Source organism: Triplophysa rosa, linkage group LG16 (assembly GCF_024868665.1).
Source record: "Triplophysa rosa linkage group LG16, Trosa_1v2, whole genome shotgun sequence".
NCBI classification, from domain to species: domain Eukaryota; kingdom Metazoa; phylum Chordata; class Actinopteri; order Cypriniformes; family Nemacheilidae; genus Triplophysa; species Triplophysa rosa.
Genome location: NC_079905.1, coordinates 10,914,229 through 10,939,216, shown reverse-complemented (window position 1 = coordinate 10,939,216; position 24,988 = coordinate 10,914,229). Strand labels below are relative to the sequence as shown.

At 39.2% G+C, this 24,988-nt stretch overlaps 1 protein-coding gene across 14 annotated transcripts in view; it reads right to left on the bottom strand.

Annotated features, from left to right (window-relative positions):
* Window positions 1–24,988, bottom strand: part of adgrb2 (adhesion G protein-coupled receptor B2) — a 253,724-nt gene that overhangs the window by 178,440 nt on the left and 50,296 nt on the right. For all 14 annotated transcript variants that reach the window (XM_057354076.1, XM_057354078.1, XM_057354082.1 and 11 more), the window contains exon 2: window positions 18,907–19,729. In XM_057354076.1, the coding sequence (XP_057210059.1) occupies window positions 18,907–19,714 (808 nt within the window). In that variant the 5' untranslated portion in view covers window positions 19,715–19,729. The remainder of the gene's footprint in view (window positions 1–18,906; window positions 19,730–24,988) is intronic.

Genomic DNA, 24,988 nt, shown 5'->3' with positions numbered 1-24,988 from the left:
CATGCCTATGTATAAATGTATAGCATAAAGCAATGTAAGTCGCTTTGGATAAAAGCGTCTGCCAAATGCATAAATGTAAATGTAAGCTTAATTTGTTTCGCCTCAGTAGTGAAGCTAAGTATTTTAGAATAAAAGGGCTACTTGGATTGAAAGTGCACCTCCTGCTCGGCTGGAAGAGAATGGAGAATGTCTTCTAAATAATTGATCACTCTCTTCTAAAATGTGAAAAATATCAAAGACAAACGCAAATAGTATTTTCAGATGGTTGCACATGCTGATCAATGATAAAAACATTAAAAATTCTTTCTGGCAGAGGAAAACAGCCCCCTTAGCAGCTAGTTATGGATTAGCATGTCATAGCCGTCCCTCAGAGTATGAGTAGCACAACAGCAGTTAATAGCAAGATTTATTAATCCAAACAGTGAGCGTGTTTACATGCACAGTCTTACGCCGATTATGCTTAATAAACTGATATATGTAAGGTCATGTAAACCCGTTAAACGGTTTTCTTTTATCAGGAAAAGGTCATAAACGGCTTAAGCAAAAACCGATTGGCGGTTTTTTGCCCATTACTCCGATTTCGCGTTGCAAGTAAACGCCTTTACCAGTTTTCTCTCAGTTTTGTTTATGTGCGCATTGTTGCATGACTAATAATCTGATTTTTGATTAAAGTATGTTGTTGTTATGTTATAAAAGAATGAACGTCGGTCACTTTAAGAGTTATGGTAAATAGGAAGTGACGTTGATGCTTTAATGTAAGAAACGCAGTTGAGGAAATAAAAAAGTTGTTGTTGCTGTTGTTGAATAAAGAAGAAAGGAAAGAAAAACTTTTCAGACAGAACAATTGGCGACGTTATGAAAATGCACTGAAGATATCAGATTAAGTTCTGATAAACAGGTATTATTTATTTATATTTATCTTCTAGGCTATATCATATACACAAGGAAGATAGACAATATGTTTAACAATTAAATATGAACATATGCACAAACAATGAGAGTACATGTACAGTATATGACTGGCAGTGTTGGGCAAGTTACTCTGGAAATGTAATTTGATTACTGATTACTGATTACTCCTTTGAAAAATAATCAAGTTACTGGACTGATTACTTTATTTCAAAAGTAATTAGTTACACTACTCGTTACATTACTACCCCCCAAAAACACAAAATAACCTCTTTAGCCTTCTCAAGACTAAACTTTATTGGGAAGTCCATACTCTACTCTATCTCGTCTTTAATTATTTTAATACATTCTTTCTGCATATTCCATACTAAAGCCTGTCAAAATTAATTATAATAATTAAACTCTGACATTTTAACTTAAAACATTTTTTCATATGTTAACTAGTATTTCTAAACCTGCATACTCCATAATGTAAAGTCTCTACTAACTTGTATATCTTAACTAGTGCTTCTGCATATTTCTATGATGATTTTTTCATCATTTAACAACTATAACAGCGTTAGAGCAGCAAAAACTAGTCTGACAAAACATAACATGTTGCTAATAGCAGCCTGGCACTCGACAGTAGAAGTTGATTCATTGCTCTCCGTGCCCAGTGACGTTACTTTCTCGAGAAGTTTAACCGTGCTGTATTGCCCTTTCAGGTTGTTTTTTGCAGGAGAGAGGGTTTTGCTTACGTCGCAATGACCGACAACGCACAACAATGTTCTTGCCATTGACAGAAATAAACTCAAAATAATGATTGTGTTTCCAGCTAAAGAACGCATACGTTTCTCTCTCCATGCTGAGTTTGTTTTCGCTGGTAGTACCAAAGATCGTCTTGTGATAGGGAGATGTATGGGTCTGTAATACTTACAATTGGAGCATAAAGTCTAACATCGATCACGAGAGGCACCTCAGCCAATCAAATCCGGTGTCTAGTCTCCTTGCCTGTATTCCGCGTGGTGATAGCATTGGCCATTACGAGTTTTTAGCTTAAGGTGGCAGGCTTTCCATGGTGTAGCTTTAGTAGTACTTTCCGCGCAGGCGCGTTTCAGTTTGATGACGTCGCGGGTGCGACAGACAGGCATCCAGACTTTGAAAAAGCTATTTCGCTTTTTACAATTTAAATGATTAAACGATACAACGACAACAATGTAATGCAGCTGTAACGTATAGTTACCTGGGCTTGGAACTAGAATCTAATTACTATTATAGGAATTATAACACGTTAAATTACTCAGTTACCAAAAAAGTAATCAAACTACAGTAACGCCTAACTAAGTAATGCATTACTGCCCAACACTTATGACTGGTGAGCATCATCGTGTGCTTCAACACAAGTTTTGTCTCGGCTTCCCTAAAGCTAAACTTTACAACTATTAACAGCTTTACAAAGCGATCTGACTTCTGAAATACTCAAGAATTCACTTTTTTTATCGCACACGCATGTTCTGCATGAGCATTGCGGGTCAGAGAGAAAGCGCCACACTGGTGCAGATCACGAAACTACAGACTGAAAGAATGTCAAAATAATTCATTTGATCTGTTAATTTGTTCTGGGTGGATTAATTAACATGTTTTTACATCATAACATCCAACTTGCAGAGCACTGAGTTAACCAAGCCTACTTATTTACATTCCGCGGAATTGAAAAATCCCTTGCGGTTGAGATTTTATTCCACGGTAAGGGCATTAACTGCCCAGCCCTAAGTACAGTGTACGCTTTTCTAATATTGAAAAAAGTCACAATCACTCCATTAAATATTGTTGCCTCCACCTGTCTCCCTCTCGACAAACACACACAAATACTAAATCCAGTCTTCAAAATGAGCTATCCACCTGTCAGTCAGCAATAAAGTTGCTATGTAGTGTCACAAAGAGATACAATGTTGTCCTTATCACAATATGACAGCCTAACACTTACACTAAACATAAACTGTTAGTCTAACTGAGAAAAACTAGGTCCGCCATTATATGATGAAGCCATGCAGACACTTTTGTTTTCTCAACTTCTGTCTTGCTTTTCCCCTAACATCTGTCTCCAATGGCACTCATAGACATACCCCTGCTCAGGGACACAGACTGAAGGTCTCCATGGACCATACAGATCTCCCTGAGAGGTGTCCTGTTCCCCTTGTCACCAATTTGTGTCTGCAGGCTGACACTGGCATGTATTGGGAGCAGCTGTAAGTCCCCCCAAGAGCCGGGCACCAGTCTCATTTAGGATTTCACATGTCTCTGTGGTAACGGTATTGAGGGAAGAAAATGACCTTGACAGAGACAAAAAAAAAACAGATGAGGAAAAAACAGAGACAAGGGGGATTCTATAATACAGGGTTTAACTTCAAATCCAACTAAAAGGAAAACATGGCCAGTATTTTGAAATGTCTGGGTACAGTTGGGGTGGTGGGATCAAACAAGTTGTCAAATGCTGGTTTGGTATAAAATAAATAAAACGAAAAACTATGTGTAAAACTACAATGCCAGCATTTAAAAAAATAAAAAAAATGTGTTAAAAACATTACAAAAAATGGATTATACTCCACCTATAGTATTAAATGTATTTACATGATCTTCCAGGCATTCACATGTACTGTACATACTCAGTAGTACACAGATGCATTGTGGGTACCACTGATGTAACATGGATAGTTTGGAACCTAACAAACGTAAAAAAAGTTGCTAAAAACATTTAATAAAATTGATGTTCTCCACCTATAGAATAAAAAATATTTACATGTTTACATTTTACATATATTATCTTCCGGGCATTTACATGAACACACTAAGAAGTAAACAGGTGCATTGTGGGTATATCTGATGTAACAGAGAGTTTGGAATAGGGATAAAGTTGTGAAGATGATACCTCAGGGCTTTGGGGAAGATTGAAAGTTTGAACTTTTCTCGGTCTTTGGGCAGCATGATGTCTTCTCATAAATCTTCCCGCCCATAATTTTCCACACCTGTATCAATAGAACCTAAATGGCAGAGGAGTAATGGCAAGAAGCGAGAAGAACCGGTTAAGGGGGACACAGCGGACTCCTGGGCTTTGAAACACGACTGTACTGGATGTATCTGTTCCCTGGGTCCGATATAACTGGCTTTCCAATCCCCACTAACTTTGTGTAACGTCCATCACCCTTATTCAGAGAGCAAAGAGGAGGAAAGGATCTCTAGGGCTTTGGTGCACCATTGCCCCTTCCATTCCTTCTTTTTACCTTCAGTGTTGTACCATCCCAACTCTATTTTTCAACTTATATAGGCAGAACCTCTATGGATGAAGTTTCAAGTTTTCCTGGAGTTAACCCGAAACTATTAGGACAGGCCTGATAATTCCAGATTCTAATGAAACAATCTACTATTTGTCTTTCCGGACATATGTTGTGAATGCCATCGGGAATGCGATCAATTCTCGATTTATCATTCCCCCAAGAAGGCCTCTAGATAGACAGCTTGAGGCTATGAGTATTGATTTAGCTGCAGGTTAGACACTCAGACACATAGTAACAAGCTAAAGGTTGCTGAATACTCAACTCTCAACCTTAACAAGGCATTGTCAGGGACAACCCCATTTAATATCAGTAACTGTGGATGGTATCTCTACCTACCCACAAATCCAGGGAGATCCAATTTGTATCCCACAGAGACTTTCAGTCTGTCAATTTGACCCAGCATTGCAAGAATTCATAGATTGAGAACATTGCCTTTGCTATCAAAATAAGATTGAATTCGTATCTACTGCTAAAAAGAGCTAAAGGTTCAGTGGGGGTTTGTTACAAAGCCAAAGAAGACCGTGCAAATATGGTCTCAGAACAATGCTTTTCTGATATGGTGTTCGAATTAGACTCAAAACAGCATGTTTCCATTGTTTCTGCACAATGAATGCAGTACTACTGCGAAATGTGGCAAAGTAACAGTATATAGTACCTGTACTGGCATTTAGGCCACAATGAATATTCATAATGAACATTGTGATTTTCTTAAATGACAGCACCGCATTTTAGTAAAAGCAGTGAACCCCACCTCCATGTCATTGCCTAACACTATTAACTAACAGCCTATCCTATTTAGCACAAGAGTTGCCTGAATGAGCAAATCATTTAACAGACACTTTTATCCAAAGCAACTTCCACGCTTATTACAGGAACAAGAAAGAGATTAAGAACCATAAAAACAGAGACTATTTTAAACACACTTTCAAACAGAAATATAATATGCACGTATGAAAATAACATTTTCAAAACTTTTTATATGCCATATAAGCTTTGATAGGATGGACCAGAGCTGTCTTGACCCCTGCGAGTGATGCACTACATCCTGGCGATTACACACACGCAATCACAGCCACCAGTCCTCCGAACCACATAGATCATTTACTTCTGTACGGCTTAAAGTGGACAGTTTTGCATTGAGTGATTGAAAAAGCTGTACCCTGGAGTCCTTTACCACAGGAGGAGTGTAGTGATGGCCGGCTGCCAGAGGTGGCCTCCAACCTTGAGCTCTCTAAGCCTGTATGCATCTTAACCTGGCAGGGAGTGGATTGTAACTAGAAATACAGCCACAAAAAAACGAAGGCAGCACATAAAATGTCTCAGTGCTTTTCCACCAGCCAAAGGGACGGAGAGATGGACCTGATGGACTCGGAATACTAATCCCGTCACCACAGCAATCAAAAGAGACCTGTCCCTCTCCATTTTGCTCTCTTCGCCTCACTCTACGTCCTTTTCTCCCTCTTTCCATCTCTCTCTCTCCTTATTCATCTGCTCCATTTAAAACCGTCTCCTGACACTGACCTGTGGAATAACAATCACCCACGGCAGGTCTTGAGGACACAGTAATCGAGAAGGCAAGAGGAAACACATCAAAAAAGGTTCAACCACTTTTTCTTGGGTGCACAGACCAAAAAAATGCATTTAACAAAAAAAAAATGATTCACTGAAGAAGGCTGTTCTGTTTTTCTGTTGTGTTGAAAAAATTGAGTGAGTGCAGATCTTTCAGTTCTAAAGTTAAACAGAGATCACGTGCACATATCTATCTGTGAACTAATGAAGTCTAACTGAAGCCATTCTTACTGTTTATTGCTAAGAGCTAAAGCTAAAGGTATGGGGAGGCAGGACTTTCTCCACTGAAGCTCTGAACGCTTGACCAATGACTGTGAAGCTGAAACTCACGTGTCCAATCACAACAGATTGGGTCAGCTTGACCAATCAGAGCGTGTTGGAAGGAGGGACTTTATAGAAACCGGAAAAAATCCGGTCGTTTTGTGAGAAGAGAGACAGCGGTGGAAAATAAAGGTAAAATATGTTAAAAATAATGTGTTTTTTCCTCAAACTAAGAGGGAACTCCTGTTACAGTGCACCACAAAAACACAATAAAGATCTCGAAATACCGTAAAATATGTCACCTTTAATGTTTGGGCAATGGATAAAGTACTTCCTAAATGTATTTCATGTATCAGAAGTTTAGCACCTGCGATGATGTATTCCTGTGTGCTGTAGAATCCACTGTGTAGTATGCACACTGCTCATTTGAACAACATCTACTACCCAACCTCCCCCCCATGCATCCACACACACACACACACTGGGGTATTTGAATCATGAGCATCGGGACTGGTGTCCCCTGACGGATTACGGCTCGGCACTGTGGATGAGATAAATGATAACTTCCCTATCGCTGGGAAAAGTAAATTAAAGTCAGCCGCATTACTCACCTCCACCTATACATACGCTGAACTGATTTCTTTATTCACTAACCCCTAATGAAGGGCACAGCAGACATAGGCAAACACCACTGATGACAACATAAAAGTCCAAATCATACGTGTCCAGAGTGACTGACGATAAACAGGCGTTTTCAATTCGACAAGGGAATGTGAGATTGACAGTGGATCAAATGGTGTGAACGTGTGCATGATGAGAAATGTTTAATCTATGCGAACGTGAGTAAGAACATGCACTGAAAAGTGAAGAAATGTATTGAAGGTCACTTTTAGTACCTAAATCACATTGCTACATACCAAATTCAATTTAAACTTTGATTTTTTTATTATCGTGTCTAGGCCGTGGGTTGACAAGTGTCTATGGAGATTTGGGAAAAACCGAATGGATTTCCTTCATCCCATAGATACGTATCAAGTGAGATGATATGCTCTCTACATAAACAAGTACACAAACAACTTTAACACACCTGTCTGATAATTTAAAATACCACAAAATATTCAGCATTTCAGTATGAAAAGTAGGACATACAGATGATAATGTTGTACTGCTGAGGGAAATATTTAGTTTCACATCTGTGCAATGACAACAGAAGCATTCCATTCTATTCTATTCTATTCTTTTGTTGCTACGAGATTGCTAGCATGATGATACATGGTTGCTGCTGGCTCAGTCAAAAGTGCCCCTAGCTATCAACTTTGGTCCCTGGATACGGCCAAGGTCCCAGAAATAGCATACTTCTTTAAGTTTATGCATCTTTCAGTAATACATTTCAAATTTATATGTGTCGTGGTCAGTTTCACAGTGGTCAAATCTAAACAAGTTGCCATAAGAAAATAGGCAGTCGTTTACCTCTTCACATTGTGATGTGTGAAGCTGACTACATATGTTCCAGCCAAACGTTTGTTTACATCTACATTTAAACCCCATAAACATGTAAAAACATACCTAACCACATAAAAGCACTCTGCATCCATATCTACGGAAAGCAAACTTGTTTTCTGTACAAAAAGGGGTCATCTCAAGTGTTGATTAGAGTTGCACTAAGGGTGGCCCTCCATCTGTTGTGTGCTCTGGCACACCTTGCCCCAGGTGGAGAGTGACATCTCTTTGTGACCCATATAATTGGCTCTTTACCACCTTGATCTCATCTCTTGAGAAAATGAGGAGAGAGAGGGGGGACAAGAGAGGGGGATCTGAGGGAGACGAGAAACATCTGTTGTGCTTCTTTGCTTCTGATGCAAAATCTAAAGTGACTAAACTGTCAGCAATACATAAATAAATAATTCAATAAACAAATAAAAATGGAGAGAAAACACTGAATCTGGATTTGTTCATTAATAATATCCACTTAAATTGATACTTCACCCAAAAATTTAAATTCTGTCATCATTTACTCACCCTCAGATTGATCCAAACCTGTATAGATTTCTTTGTTCTGCTGAACACACAGGAGGAATTCTGGACGATTGTCAAATCTCAGCCCCCATTGACTCCCATAGTATTTATTTTCCCTACTATGGCAGTAAGCGGTAGGTGAGATCTGACATTCTCCCAAATTTCTTCCTGTGTGTTCAGCAAAACAAAGAAATCTGTACAGGTTTGGAACAATCTGAGGGTGAGTAAATGATGACAACATTAAAATTTTTAGGTGAACTATCCTTTAACGCTTATTTTCTTAGTAAAAGCTTTAAAGTCGCTTTACAAACCAGCATTTGATCCCAAACAAGACATCGACGCTAAAACGTTTTTTACTAACAGTGACACTTATGTGGTTTTACAATATATATATATATATATATATTGGCGCAGACTTTATAGTAAATGAACAGAAAATACAACAAATTCACAAAGGTTAAGCGCCTCCTTTCACTGACCATTCATGGAAAATGAATTTCAGGTTGTACTTTTTTATACTAAAAACCATGACTCCAGCTTGCTTATCAATAACAAAAACACCTCTTTTTTGTGTTTTGAGACTCACAGAGACTGACTCTTAGCTCCCACAGGCCTTGGCTCAGAACAGGCCTCTAATTAACAGTGGAGCTGCTTCATACAGAAGGAAGTGGGGGCACACACGAGGCCCTTTACGGTCCCTCGAGCTGAACCCGATTTCACACATTAATGAGGATTGTGACTGATTCAGGCTGCAGCAGTAATTGGAGCCCGTTGGGAAGATGTGCATTCAGGTGCTTTTCCTGAGACGCTTCTCTGGCTTGCTGCACGTACACTGTACATGCTAACAGTATACAGTGCACATGTTTGCTTCGTGACTTTTTTAACAATGTCAATTAATTGTTACGATTAGTTATTAGGAATGTGCAAATTACATCAACAATCATACAGAAGTGGAAGGTTGCCTGAACCACTAGTTATTAAGACAGAGAAAGTGCTTAATAATTAGGCTGAACCTTTTTTAACTTGACATGCTGTTTTAAAAAAGCTCTCACGGTGCATGACGCAATGCACCAGCCAAAGACGCTGTATGATGTAATCGCCTGGTTTAAAGGGGATGAATTTGAAGAAACAAATACTTTTACTGTGCAAACTATCCGAAAGCTAAAAGTGCATAAGTACTTTTAAAGTAGAAGTGGTAACACTTCACAATAAGGTTGTATTTGTTAACATTAGTAAATGTTAAATGTAGACTAACATGAAATAACAATGAGCAATATAATTTTTCAGCATTTGTTAATAATTTTTAATGCTAATGTCAATACAGTTATTCAAGTTTGTTCATAGTTACATAACTACAGTAACAACATCTCATTAAAAATGTATTAGTAACATGAACATGAACTGAAAATAACATAAACTAAGATGCAGAAAAGATCATTGTTAGTTTATGTTAGCTAATGTACTAACTAATGTTACAAATACAACCTTAATTTAACGGTCCAGTGTATGAAATTTAGCGGCACCTAGAGGTGAGGTTATGAATAGCAACAAACGGCTCAGTCCACCCCTCCCTTTCGAAGCACTACGGTGGCTGACACAGGACTGTCGTCACGTTTTGCTTTGCCGAAGGAGATAACATATTTACGAAAAGCGCTCTGTTGTGCAGTTTGTCCTTTTAGGGATACTGTAGAAACAACATGGCGAATTCCATGCAAGGAGACCCGTGGTGTATGTAGATAGAAATAGCTCATTCTAAGTTCATAAGAACACAACGCTTCATTATGTAAGGTCTTAATACACCTCTGAAGACAAAGTTACGTATAATATATTGCATTTCTGTCATCAGATCCTCCTTAATATTACACATTACACCTTTGAAGTGTTACCAAAATAGCAAATAGCGCTCAGCAATCTCATCAAAGCACCATCACTAAAAAGAAACATTAGATGTCACTATTAGTAAATCTAAGTCTTGGACCCTCACAGCAGAGTTGCAAAGAAGAATACAAGCATTAGAAATGAGAGGCTATAGAACCATCCTTGGCATCTCTTACAAGGACCATATCACAAATGAAACAGTGAGAAATATCATCAGGCGCGAAGCAGGCCAGTGTGAAGATCTACTCACTGCAGTTAGAAAGAAAAAGCTGAAATGGTATGGACACGTCGTTAGAGCTAACAACTTGTCCACAACAATCCTCCAAGGTAGCGTCCCAGGTGGCAGAAGACGAGGCAGACAGAGGAAGAAGTGGGCTGACAACATTACAGAATGGACTATGAAAAGCTTTGCAGAGACACGGGCACTAACACATGACCGAGACAAATAGAGGGACCTGGTTAGATGTTCAACAGTACAGCGACCTGACGACCATGCCAGGTCATGGGACTGATGATGATGATGATGATGATTAGTAAATATGATAAATGAATGAGTATTTTGAAACTTTGACATCAAACATGTCTGCAAGATGTGATTTTCAACAAGTCAGACTCGAGATCTATACACTTGAAAGAATCTTATTACAGCACGATGCAGTCGAACTGTTGCTCAGACAAGGCGGCATATGTCCGTTTGATCTGAATCTGAGAGTGTTTGGGACTGCAGTCTGTTCTAAAAAGCTCAATGTGAAACCCAAGCAAATCCTTGTCCAAATGAGTCTTCCTGCCAAAGACGGGTATGCGTTCTGATTCAGAGTATGGAGTGTTGTACTACGACAGCTTGAGGTGTGTGGGTCCTTTAGTTCTCGAGCCCAAGCTTGTGAACAAGCATGACCTGGAATGCGAGTCTCATTCATAAAACAGATTGCTCGGTGTACTGCAGCAGGCAAAGACGAGTACAATTTTAAAAGCAGCTTTGCAGAACTTCTGAGGTATGAAACATCATTTGATTTTAGGAAACGTGACTGTCCTATTTTTTCTGTACTTCTGATTTCTACATTCTACAGTTATCGTAGAATGTTATAACATGTTACAAGAGAAATACAAGCACCGGTACTCATTTTCAATACTAAATACCGATTTAGGATGCCGATTGTCCAGAGTGATATCTGCCGATACTGATAGTTTGGTAATTATATTAACACTCAGAAAATAAATTCTGAAGATTAAATTAATATTTGTTAACTTTCTGAATGTTACAAATTCATAACATAGAATCCAACTGGTGATGTTTCTTAACGTTTTCTATACGCAGAACACAAATTCAATGCATTTTCCTGTCGTCTTTTGATTGACAGATTTTATTGGCGCTGATCATCAGCTGTTTTTAAACAATCGGTCAATTTAATAGTGCAATAAGTGCTTTTATCGACCAATACCGATTATTGGCAGATATATCGGTGCATCTCTATAAAATTGTATTATTATTTACATACGCTTATCTATCCTAAAGCCAAATGCCTTTCTTTTTCATCTGTGAAACCTATAAGCATACATTTTTAAGAGAACAGACCTAGATGGACCCTAACCCATGCTACGAGACCTAAAGATTCCAAAAAGACACAAAGAACTAAAAATATTCTTGCACTATATTCATTATTTTGAATTGAAAGCTATTCTGAGAAATGGCTTTGTGTGAGAGACATACAAAAACTCACACCCACAGGGCACCCCTTGCCATGTTTTTGAGAAGTCATGCATATTTGGAACAACATGAAGGTAAGTAAATGACAGGGTTTTCATTTTTGGGCGAACTACTCTTTAAAATTAACATTTGCAATAAACCAGCCGAAGTGCAATTTCTTCCTGGCAGGCAGAGAACAGTAACAGTTAGACTTATTATATTACAGCAGTGCACAGCACAGCACTACCGTTTCAGACAGTACATTTAAAGAGGCCGGATATAAAAAGATGAGCACATGAGGAGCTCTGATTACAGTAGCGAAAAACAGTCCATCTGTGAAGAAGCAGAAAAGAGAAAGACCACAAAGCGAGTCAGATAACACCCCGTATGAGCCATGCCTCTGAGATTACACCAAAGGCGCTTCTAAAATAATCATACAATAAGGCCGGTAGCCCAGAGTGGTATCTCTCTCTCTTTCCTTTTATCTGTATCTTTTTCCTCCATATTTCTCTGTGACTTTGTCCAAAGTCTTCAAAGTGAATAGAACAGTGCAAGCAGACAATTCTCTCAGAATTTCACACACCTGGCCGTGTGTTCAATATACGGGCATGTGTGTGGGCACAGCGCATGTATACTGCATCGCTTGTCGCTGCGGTTGCATTGGAATCTGAGTGCACAGGGCGACGCTAATGATTAACGACGGCCCTCCATCGGGCCGCTCTCCCACCACCTAAACCTCTGTCATCCACCCGAAAATAGACAAAGCGCAGTGTCACATTTAATGACAACCTTTTCTGATCGATGCCCCCCTCGTGCATGGAAACGGCACAATGATGAGCCTTTCAAACAGACAGCTTCACCGCATGGGGCGGGGGCTTCCGAAGAACCCGAGTTTGAAGGTTTAAACAGATCTCTTTCCCTCATTTATGGGTAGATGCTTGGTTGTGAGTGAGCACCGCCTTTATAGTGAACCTAAGGCTGGGCGGAGAAACTGAGGAAAAGCGGCCATGTTTATTTCATTGCAGAATGCGTGTGCAGGTACAGAAAGTGTGTCTGTCTTTTTGATGAGACAGCTTCACAATAAGATATAATGGGTTGGGAGCAATAAAAGGGTGCATACTCAAAGAGTGAACTTTATAAGAAAAATCTACTCGTATTTGGCTAATAAATTGTGTAGATATAGCATGCACCAACAAGCTAACAAGCTAATCTTGGAGTTTCGCTGGCCTCCTGACAACAGAATAACAATATTTCATCACAATTAAAGGAATCGTTCACCCAAAAATATGTTTCGTCTGTTATTGTCATGTCGTTCAAAACCTGTTTGACTTCCTTTCCTCTGCAGAACACAGAAGATGAAATGTCTCAGTGGTTTTGTGTCCATACAATGGAAGTCAATGTGGTCTAGTGTTGTCTGGTTACCAACATTCTTCAAAATATCTTGATGAAAGAAAGTCATACAGATTTGGAATGGCACAAGGATAAGAGGGTAAGAGAAAATGATAAAATAGTTTTTCCTCCTCTTCCTCTTTAAGAAAAATACCTGTAAATGAAACCTATTATGGGTTTATTAAAGACTATCAGGCACAAAGAGACAGGCCTTATGAGAAGAAGAACCACTAGAAAGAATGTAGCAAGGTTAAAAATATATATATATTCTCACGATTGGACAGGTTGTAGCCTTGAAGGCATATAGTATGGAAGAGTATTTAATAAAGACATATTGTAAGGGCTACACAGTCTATATGACCATATATCAAACTAGATAACAGCAGCATCAATGAAGCATATTCAGAGGGTTTCAGACAAGGCTAATTGAATTTAAAGAATTGACACAGTATGCTCAACACTGATGCTAACTTGAGGTACAGAATGTCACATGGAGCTGTATACAATACAAACTATAATTGAACTTATAGCTATAGAAATACAAGGGAGAAATAGCAAAACATTAATGTTTCCAAACAATACCCATGGGAGTATCTTATTTGAACCTCAGCATAAGGCCCGATTCACAAAACCGCGCGGAAAACGCGAGCTGCACTGCGTTCTCCATTTTTTCCAAAGCGCCTGGATTTTGCGCATGCAGAGCGTCTGCCGTTGCTAAGCAACCATGGGCCATGATAGCCGTTGAGACGAGGAGGTATAAACAAAGGATATATGGATTATATGCACTGAAAATACCTTGCAATAACTCTACTACTCTACTAAATCTAGTAGCAGTGTCTCCATTTTCATTGAGCTTGTCTATATTGGCTGGTTGGTTCTTGTCACATGACCTGCGGTGCGCTTGCGGCTTTCTGAGAACTAGAGATTTTTTCATCTCGATGTGGTGCCGACGTGCCTGAAAAATAAGCGCGTCGCCACCAATTTCCGGAAAAGACGCGAAATGTGAATCGGGCCTAATTACACAAATGCTTTTCTGAATTTCAGCATCAAAAAACACAATTATAACTGGCTCTAAAATTCTAAGCTTGAAAGAAAGCTAGAAAAAAGACAGCAAACCTAGATAATAACAAAGACAACAGTAATGGCTCCGATCCTAACCTACTGGCTTTTCTCAAGGGGAACCACGTGTGGTCAGGGAGAGCTGGGCTCCGGCGGTCGGCGAACGGTCCTTCCTGCTCTTCCTACACCTGCTGAGGATTTAGAACTGAGTCTCCTCAATCCATCTTGATGAGACTTCTACTCCTTACAACACACTAACTACAAGAAAGCCGCCTCGGGTACTACACACACACTGCACAAATACTACCTGCATTGTGGATATCAATGGGCTCAAAAAAGTAGAAGACCTTGATATAACACTTATGTATGGTATCCGCACCTGATCATTTCTGTGGGATTTCTATTCTGTTGTGCACTTGTTTGTTTATTACTTTGGCTAATCTGAACACGTTTCTCATTTTACCATGTGTTTTCTGCAGAAATCCTCAAATTTTCCACCACATTCAGCACGGAAAATCAGGAAAATGCGTGCCGGTACTGTTTGGGCTTACATGTGTTAAACTGAAAATGTGGAATCACACACACCACACACGCTGTATTTCACATAATGTTATGCTAAATGTTGGTTTTTAGAAATACTGAGCTATAGCTAACACTTTGTAAGTCTCTTCTGGCACAAACATCCACAGAAACACACATATTTTTATTCAGAGAGGAGTTAATAATATTGATTTATTTAAGGCCTCAGGTCCAAAATTAAAAGAGAGGGTGTGCAACCATAAAGAGTGTGTGGGCACTGAAGTTACTGTAATAAATCTAGTCAGACTAGCATTACTGTAAGTCTGATTCTCATCTTTTGTAACTGTATCTCCAAAGTCTAGCATTGAGCAAATGAGTTGTTGTGCTGGTGGAGGAGGAAACTTGCCGTCTCTGACAATGGCTATAACTATTTTCCTTTTCTGATTGTTCCTCTATAAAAGCTGCCAGAGATTTTAACTGATATTTAAAATATTTGCAGTAAGCCAATGACCTGATGTACAAAGCTGGCCTGCTTTTATTATGAGAGTGAATCTGTCATATGTGTTTGGGAAGCTACTTTAAATCTGTAGTGTAGTGAACTAATGTTCACATTCAAGGAAAAAATGAACCAATTATCCAATTATTAAATTAAGATTATTAAAAACAAACTTTCTCAACATACAACCGTGGAAAAGTGAATATAAACTTGTTTTCTTTGCAGTTCTTGAGGTCTGAAAAAATACAGAGCATCTTTTCTGTTATTTTGACCTGTTTATCTAGTTTTCATTTTCTGCAAATCAATCCAAACAGAAACAATATTTTTATTTGAAATTTGGGAGAAATATTGTTAGTAGTTCACAGAATGAAACAAACATGATCATTTTACCTAAACACATACCAATAATAGTAAATTCAGAAAACCTGGAATGGTGCTTTGAAATGGTCTCTACATATTAGCCGCATAGCACAAGTAGTGTCTGACAAGGCTGAGAGGATGAGTTCATTATGAATATGACTTCATTTAAAATACTCAGTATGTCGCTTTTCCTATAATTTGCCTTTTTCTGCGTGTCCTGATCTTCTATGAACTGGTAGAAGTTATTACTTCCAAAAAATGCACAACCACTCATTAAATTCAAGGGTTCGCACACACTTTTCCACCATGCACTGTGAACGTTTACACCTCTCAATAAAACAATGACAACATAATTTCTTGTGATATTTGTTCAAGCTGAAAGTATTTGTTGTCAATTAAAAACCAAAGTGTATGGCCAGTTTACACAGAAATCTAACTGAAAAGTTTACACAGGACTAGTACTTCTGTTCACATCTAGCTCAGATCTACTATTGTTTTTTTTGTATAAGAGACAGTACTCTTTGAGTACAGTAGCAGTACTCAAAGAGTTATGAATATCAACATTAACTCATGTGTTCAGGATAACACAGCGTGAAGATCTGGCCTCTTTTGCCTGCAAGCTTGATGTACCCGTCCACAGAAAACTAGAGCAACATCACCCACATACAATTACACCAATTAGCCCCTATTAGACACAACACTAGCGTAGAAATCCTCATTCGTGGGAAGATATGTCATAACAGTTTGTGGATTTAACTGGTTTGGTAAACAACATCTCAGGGGTGCCACACCTGGGATTTAGTCGCAGGATAGATGATCTATATTCTGATGGGCTTTGAGAACCAGAATCGTCTTCTCTGATCTACACATGAGCTCGAAATACCCAAAGCTGAAGACAATTAAATCATAAGTCCAATTATGCTTTCAGATAACATGCATGTAATTAAATCATTGGTACGCCAAAGGATAGTTCACAAAAAAAATTCATTAACGTTTATCTAAAAAGTTAATTGTAGTTAACCATTTGAACACATATTATTGCAGCAAATGTCCATTGTGACTGTCGCTGCAGAAGTTCTGCAGAATTTGAGATATCCGAGATAACAGTGGTGTGGACCCTTATGCGCTCTGAAGTGTTTAGAAATTGTAGCATCTCTGTAACATGAACATTGGCAGTGTCCTCCTCTCTGGCGCAGTCAATCAGCATGCGGACTCGAGGGAGGATAAAACTCAGTGCGGCTTTCGCTGAGAGACACTGAAGCGAGCCAGCCAAGCCCTGTCTGAAGCAGACACACATGCACACACACGCACATGTCTGGTTTACAATCCCCGTGGGGACAGTCCATAGGCGTAATGTTTTTATACTGTACAAACTGTATATTCTATCCCCTATCCCTACCCCTACCCCTAAACCTAAAGATCATAGAACACTTTTTGCATTTTTAGATTTTAAAAAAATATTGTTCTGTACAATTTATAAGCATTTTTGCCCATGGGGACCTCAATTTTGGTCCTCACGGTGACACGAGTCCCCATGTGTTGATGTGCATTCAGGTTTAGGTCCCCACCGGGATATACAAACATGAACACACATGTCCTCTCTTCTGCAGTCACCAACAATAACACACTCTCTTGTTCTATATTTTTCTCTCGATCGGAAACACACGAACAGGCAAAACACACAGGCCCTGAATTTTCAGCATGTGTGGCTGTTTGATAATGACTCTTATCAGTGATGTTTATCGCCTGCATGGCCCCGATAACCTGTCTGTCAGCATCGCGACAGGGCAGATTTAACAAAGCACTGTAGGCCGGAGGGGAGGCTTGACCTTATTAACAGTAAATATTTTGAAAATATCTGATTCTTATTAACATAGTCCTTGCAGTCGGCCATCTTATCAACACAACAAGGTCTTACCCTAACCATAGGAGACAGATCAATATCAATGCCAGTGATCCTGGACCAGTGCGGGAGCTTCAAGACAGCTGACTAACTGTTTATATTTAAAGTAGCATTATCTGGCTAAAAAAGACTGAAAAGGCCACACGGCAACAATGAAAGCACAATAAACAAATGCAAGACGAAACGTGCCACTTTAATGAAAACGTGTCGGTGACATATTGGCCTTTCTAATGTCTAATAATACTGTACTTCGTGCAGGAACCATCTAAATATATGGATGAAACCGCATAACAGATTTAATTAGTAAACACAGTTCTAGGGCAATTCCATGCAAACATCAACCTTACCATGAAAAAACGTTTCACTACAGATTTGTTTTTACCATTTTACCAGGATTTTCCATAATCAGGTAAGAACTGTCACATTCATAACCGTACGGTATTCCTCATAAATGGACAATTTATTGTTCTACAAAGAGCCATCCCTTCTCCATTTGTTGGGTAATACTGAAACTGGTTTGTGCATTTTAATTCACAGAAGTCTCTCGAAAACATGCCGCCTTTTGCCACATCCATAACGCATGTATATTTCCCTCATCTTAAATAGTAAACATGTATAGACTGATCTTTTTCTCACGTCTGGACTCAGATATAAACAAATGGTTCAATATATTGGTAATAAATACTCTCTAAGATTTTACGTTTTGACTGCAAATGTCAAATCCGTGATGCTAGCAAAAGCCACTGATAAAATATTAAACATGACCAAAATCAATAGAAGCATTCAAAAAGTAAAACCACCAATATATTTTCTCATAAACTATTGTGTACTTATGGAAAGTTTTTTTTTAAGGTGTGTGATTTGAAATGATCTTTGAAGCATTGTAATTTTCAACTTTGTTTTATTAAACAATTTACTGTTCATGCCATAATTTGTGTCTATTTAGAAATGCCTGCTAAAATGAAACCTACTATGATCATTTATTCCTCAGATTTTGTATATACGATGATGAAACGAGCGAGTACAAAACCGAACCCAATCTGGCCAACAAAATTCATTATTGCTGAGCCCTGAATAACAAAATACCACCGACCCTTGATATGCTACGCAGATCAAAACTAAAACCCTGCATTCTGTGACTTTGTTTCAATGAAACGGAGCTTATCAAATTGCCCCTAATTAAAACACATGTTTGGGTGTACGTCTCTAACATATCAGCCAGACCAGAACCAAGGGGAGTCAAAGCCTAAAACTCTGATAAACAATTTACAAACAATTGCCTTGATTAAACGTGGTTTAAACTAACAAAGTCGTTCCCTTTTATAATCGCAGGCTAATAATTGAAATCTAAAATGAGCTCTGTAATCTAATCAGCTTTAAGTGAAACTCTTTTGCTTGCAATCCAAATATGACACTGTGTTACCCACTAAGCAATGAAAACCATGGATGCCCAATCAAACAAAGTAGCTTGTAAAGCGGCTTAATTGGTTTTAATAGACTACTAGGCTGTAAATGAAACAGCTTGCAGTTGGTCAGAAACCTGACTTACCTTGCCGGACATCCCTTGGCGCTATAGCGATGCCGTTCTTTGAATGCAGCTGTGTGACGCAACAGTCGTCGGGTGGTGATTGCAACACACTAGCGCTGGGATCCAAAGAGTTGTTGTGGGGTGTGGTGGGCCGAAGCGAGACCGGAGGTGCAGCGTTCGGGCACACGCAACCCGTTTGCGTTATACTGCAGCTCTCCGTCTCCCATCCCGAGCCGACGTGCAAACATTCCTCGAACCATCGGCACAGGACTCCACACGTAAACTGACTTGAGTTCTCGTTGTTGATGAGCAAAACCTCTACGAGCCGAAAGTCGAGGGTTTCCGCTGACAAAGGGGCCTGACCCTCGGAAGCGTCATCGCCGTTGTTATCCGGGCTGGGGTGAGCGGTCAGGCACAACTGCACAAAGTTCTTATCAAACTGCAGGAAGGTGTGTGGTCCGGGGACCGTGCAGAGTTCAACGGCTTCAGGGTCCGAAGGATAGGGCTGATCCGGAGGGCCACAAGTCTGATTCGAGAGGTAGTGGTCCAGGGGCAGCACTAGAGGGGAAAAAGCTAAACAGGCGCCGGCATGGCGATTGAAACGGAAATAGAGAGAGTACTTGGTGGGGTCAGGGTTCTCCACAGTCCAGGAGCAACCGGATGCCAGAGCCGACGGGCTGGGAAAGAGGTCCCTGAGCGAGAAGGAGCCGTACAAGACCCCGGCCACCAGAGAGGAGCAGGGGGCAGGCTGACCCAGTGGCTCCACGGCCCAGGCCAGTGCAAAAAGGTACAACAGCACAGACAGACAGAGATGACCAGCAGTGTTCATCCTATGTCATTTGTCCTGCAAGGGAAAAGAAAGAGACGAGAAGTTAAAAGCATGTTTAATTCATTTTTCAAAGTCTTATCCTTGATAGTTAGTCTAACGTTAGTCCTCTTTAAACATCTTGAAGAACATAAAGGGATAGTTCACAAAAAAAGAGAATTCTGTCATTTACTCAACCTCTTGTCATTTCAAACCTGTATGACTTACTTTCTTCGACATTACACAAAAGAAGATATTTTTAAGAATGTTGGTAACCAAACAATGGCGGTACCCATTGACTTGCATCGGTTTTGTGTCTATAAAATAGAAGTGAATGGGTACCGCCTTTGTACCAACACTCTTCAAAATATCTTCTTTTGTATTCTGCAGAAGAAAGAAAGTCATACAGGTTTGAAATGACAAAAGGGTGAGTCAATTTTCGTTTGGGGTATTTTGGGTATAGTTTGGGTATTTTCTTAAGCATGTTTAGTTTGAGATGGAGGTAAACTTTATTAGATAGTGGTCTTCTAAAAAAGAAATGATTCTGAACTACCCGAATTTGCTTTGTGCAGTAACAGTTTAATCTGTAAAGCAAAAGTGGAAGAGACTTATGAGGGAGAAAATCAAAGACGGGCACAACAATGTTATTTGAATATTAAATTCATTAAGAGATTTACATCACTAATCCTTTAATCTGTTCTGTGGAGACACCGCTGTGTCTCTTAAACAAACAGCCAGAGAGAACGAGTACAAAAAAAGAAAAAACTGAGGCCGGATAAATAGAACGAGACGGAGAGGAATGGTTGTGTCACATATCGGGCCATTTAAGCTCTCTGACAGCATTAATGAAGCGGAAAGTTTTCCTGTAAATCAGGCCCTCCGGTCTTGATTCCTGTCTGCCAGACCTCCTCACAGCCATGTTTCCCGGCTTTAATTCAGCCCCTCCAGCCCCTAATTCAGCACTTTTCATTCAGTCAGCCCACCCCTTGGCACCAGCGCCTTTGTCTTAATTACACGTGGTTAGTGGGTCACATTACTGAGATACAGTGGACTGTGGTGGGACGTCCTTCATTGAAGGCACTTCTGCTCGGATCAATAGGTGGAAATTTCGACTTTGTCTTTATTGTAATTTCCTCCTTTCTCGCTTGTCATCTGCCCTTCTCTTTCTTTATTTTTTTTATTCGCCCCCCCTTTTTCTCTCAGACAAGACTTGTAAATCATTTCAGGGCTGTGTGTTCTCTCTGTGAAGGTCGCAATCCTATTCACAAGGCACAAAACAGACACAAGCACTTTTATCCGATGACTGAAATCCCTGACGGTCAAACTGAATGGAACGATGACTCTTCTGTGGAGGATTTAGCCCTTCCACTAATCTGCCACACTCTCATGCATGCACACACAGACATATGTGTTTTCATGCATTCATCTTCTCACTGACACATGTGCAGGTCTTCCAGAGCCCCACATGATTGATTTCAGTAGCAACAGCACATGCATTGCTCGCAGTCAGCGTTTGCTTAAAGGTGTGAATTGAAAAACCCTGAACATACTGGAGTGACTCCAAAAGTGTGCATATGAATAACAAATCCAGAAAGAAAAACCACACGGATCCACCATGAGAGTAAATCAAGTTACCTGTTTGAATAGAAGTAAGGTAAGGAGACTGTTTTGAACACTGATTTTCATGTACTTGATCATTTTTTTGTTTAACACGTATATTGATTTTTTTTTCAATTTTTCAACATCATACACTTTTAGTCCACTGCATTTCATAACTACTTTTTACATTTATTATTTTGCCTTTAATGCTTATGTATACATAGAAATGTATACATGGAATTTTTACATGAGTAAAAGTAAGAATGTACCAAGCAAAATACTTTCAAATCCATTTAATTTCTTTCAAGTCTTTTTTAAGTAAAAGAAAATAAATTTCACTTTTTGTGCAGTATATTTGTCAACTACCCAAATACATGTTGATTTTTCATGAAAGAAAATCAACATGTAAGTGAAAGTGAAGTGAAAGTGACCTATTAGTCAGATATGGTGACCCATACCCGAAATGTGACCTCTGCATTTAACCCATCCAGAGAGTAGTGAACACACGCACACCCGGAGCAGTGGGCAGCTATCACTGCAGCGCCCGGGGAGCAAGTAGGGGTTGGTGCCTTGCTCAAGGGCACCTCAGTCGTTACCCGCCGGCCCTGGAAATCGAACCCACAATTGCACCACGTAATTGGGTAGAAAAAAATAAGAAAACAAACTGTTAATAATATATTATTTTATATTATTAATTTTAATATTTAGCCTATAATATAAAATAGCATAAGAGAGATTTATCTTCATTGTTAGTTTTTTGTAAATTTTTGCTGTCCCATTTACAAAATGTGGAGTAAAAAGTATTTCAATTTTTCATAATGTACATTTACTTCAAAAATTACCCGATAGTAAAATACTTAAGTACTGTCCACCTCTGCAGTTTGGTTACAGAATATGGTTGTGACTCATTCATCTTAACTGTATGTGAAAATATTATATTTAACCCTGCAAAACAGGACCGAGAACTGCATTCTGCTGTCCTGTGAATATAGCAAAAATATATAAAACTCCCATGCAACGTGCACCTACATACAGTGCAGTTAATTTCTGTAGCCCTTTACCTTAAAACCAACCAAAACATATCCCCAGAATACCGCTCAGTTTCTGACAGTGCAATCGACTTTACATTATAGCTACAGCATCAAAACTGTCCTATTGAAAGAAAATAAAAAATAAAAACAAATTTTATAGTGAAGCATCTGTAAAGGCCATTAGTAATATGTCAGCGTGTCCCAGAAACACATTAGCACTGTGCATGAGGTGTACCAGAATCAGTCACCAGTGATGCAAGTTAAATGGAGCTAGGAATAGGCTCTGAAAAGAGCCTTTAGATGAAGCGGATGAAAACATAAAAGTGGATACATCTTTCATATGAGGAGAGCCTCCTGACTTTAGCTTATAATAAGATGACATAATAATAAATAGATGAATTGGCACGGAGAAGCGAAGCTGAAATACGTGCACTCCATTTCACAGGTGCATACTCTATCTATGCATACATCACTTCATGTTTTGCACTCTGATGTGCATTTATTTACTTTGACTTATTTTGAGGGATTAGGGTTAAGGTTAGGGTTAGGTTACGGTGATGAAGAATGCTGCTTTTTGTCAACGAGGGATGGAGACGGCCCATATTTGGATACATGTGACATGGATGTGATTATTTCTGAGCCATGCGGACAAATCCTTTCAAATCCGATTTACAATAATTTCATATGTGGTTATTGATCTGATACACTTCTAAAGTGTCACATCAGAATTCATGTTGTTCTTGAACACAATCCAACACCGTGCAGGCATGGATTCGTTCAGTGCCAGTTCTTTCCTGAAAAGTAATTATAAAACTGGAGGAAAGCGGTGGAGATATGGCGAGATCGCACTTTTAATTGATATTGGGCGAAATGCTGGAGATCAGGCAAAACTCAGGGGAACATATCACAATCGAGCAGTGCTAGTAATTATTAACTTGTAACTCGCAAAGCTCTAGCTAAGGGTGTGAAAGTTGGGAATGATTATGGGGACCAGAATCAATTCCAATAGGACTAATGTGGATTCAGTATAATTAATTCAGTCTATTTGTTATATACTACAAATTATGGACTATATGATGTGACTTCAATCTTTGACCCTTCCAAGTTCTCTGAAACAAATATGCTCAAACAGCAAAGTCAAAAGACATATGACAGATCAGCATATTAACAGGTTACCACACAACTTTTCTCATGTCACTGCGAAAATGAGATGGAAAAAGGCCTGGTGACTGCCATTCTAAATAAATAAACAGCTTTTGCTTTAATGGACAAATATATTGGAGTAATTTATTCAACTACACTGCATCAGCAGCTTGCCCACAAATTCATCAAGCTCAGGTTAAAATGCAACATGGTGAACATTTCAAAATGATCAAATAAAACATTGCTGAACTTTTCATTTCATTTACTATGGCCATGCGAGCAAATCGCTTTAGTGAAATCAGCTAAAATAATCGCCTAGGCCATGAGGAATTAGATCCGATATTTACCACAGATAACACTGAAATGTGGTTTTATCACCTTGATCAATTCCAATGCACGGACTTCTCACAAATACACATACTGTCTGAGTAAAAAGACAAACGCAGTGGTGCTCAACTCAAAAAGCCACTAAAAAGAGAAACAAGGGGAGACGGAAAGTTAAAGTAACAATTTGCCCAAAAATGAAAATTCTGTCTTAATTTACTCACGCAAGTTGTTCCAAATCTGTATAAATTTCTTTGCTCTGATGAAAACAGAACATTTTTTGGAAGAATGCTTGTAATCAAACAATTCTTGGCCACCATTGACTACCATAGTGGAAATAAATGCTTTACACATTTAGTTGTTCTGTTGAACACAAAAGAATCTATTTTGAACCATGTAAAGCAAACAGTTCTGGGGCAATTTTGACTATCATTGTATTTTTTCCTACTGGTCAATGGTGGCCAATTATAGTTTGGTTACAAGCTTTCTTCCAAATATCTTTCACTGTGTTCATCGGAACAAAGACATTTATACAGATTTGGAACAACTCGACGGTGAGTAAATGATGACAGAATTTGTATTTTTGGGTGAACTGACTCAGACCATGTCATGTGACACAGACTGGCTAGACCATCGTTACGCCTAATAGCCTCGAAGCTGCTCTTGATGTAAAAGCAATGACACTGAAACTCAATGTGCTTTTGTGTTTATGTCAGACCGAGTCCACATCTCCAGAACCTTCAGCTTCAGCTGAATCAGTCCTGTGTCATTACGGATGAGAACGTTACCTTGACATTTGCAGATCAATCTTGAGCATGTTTGTGCAGTTTCATCTAAACCTTTGATTAATGTGTACACAGGTTCACATCAAACCCTGGAGGGAAGAATTGGGCTGTTATGGGGTGTCAAAGGCCCTGCAGTGGGTCCTTAAGCAAGCTTATGCAATGACCTTTCAGATACAGAAGAGCGGGCTGGATATGCAGGAATAGCAAGGTCAGGTTGAGGGCACATATGCTGCCGTTGGGCTTGATGTCCAAAGGTCTTTACAAGATTCCATATGAGATTTGAAGGACAGAGAATGTACTTGGGCATAGAGGGCCCGGGAAAGGTTGAGGAAAAAATACCAGATGTTCTGCAGAGTTCCGAATTCCCATCAGAAACAGAACGTGTATGTTGTTGAAGGGTGCCGTTCATTTTTCTT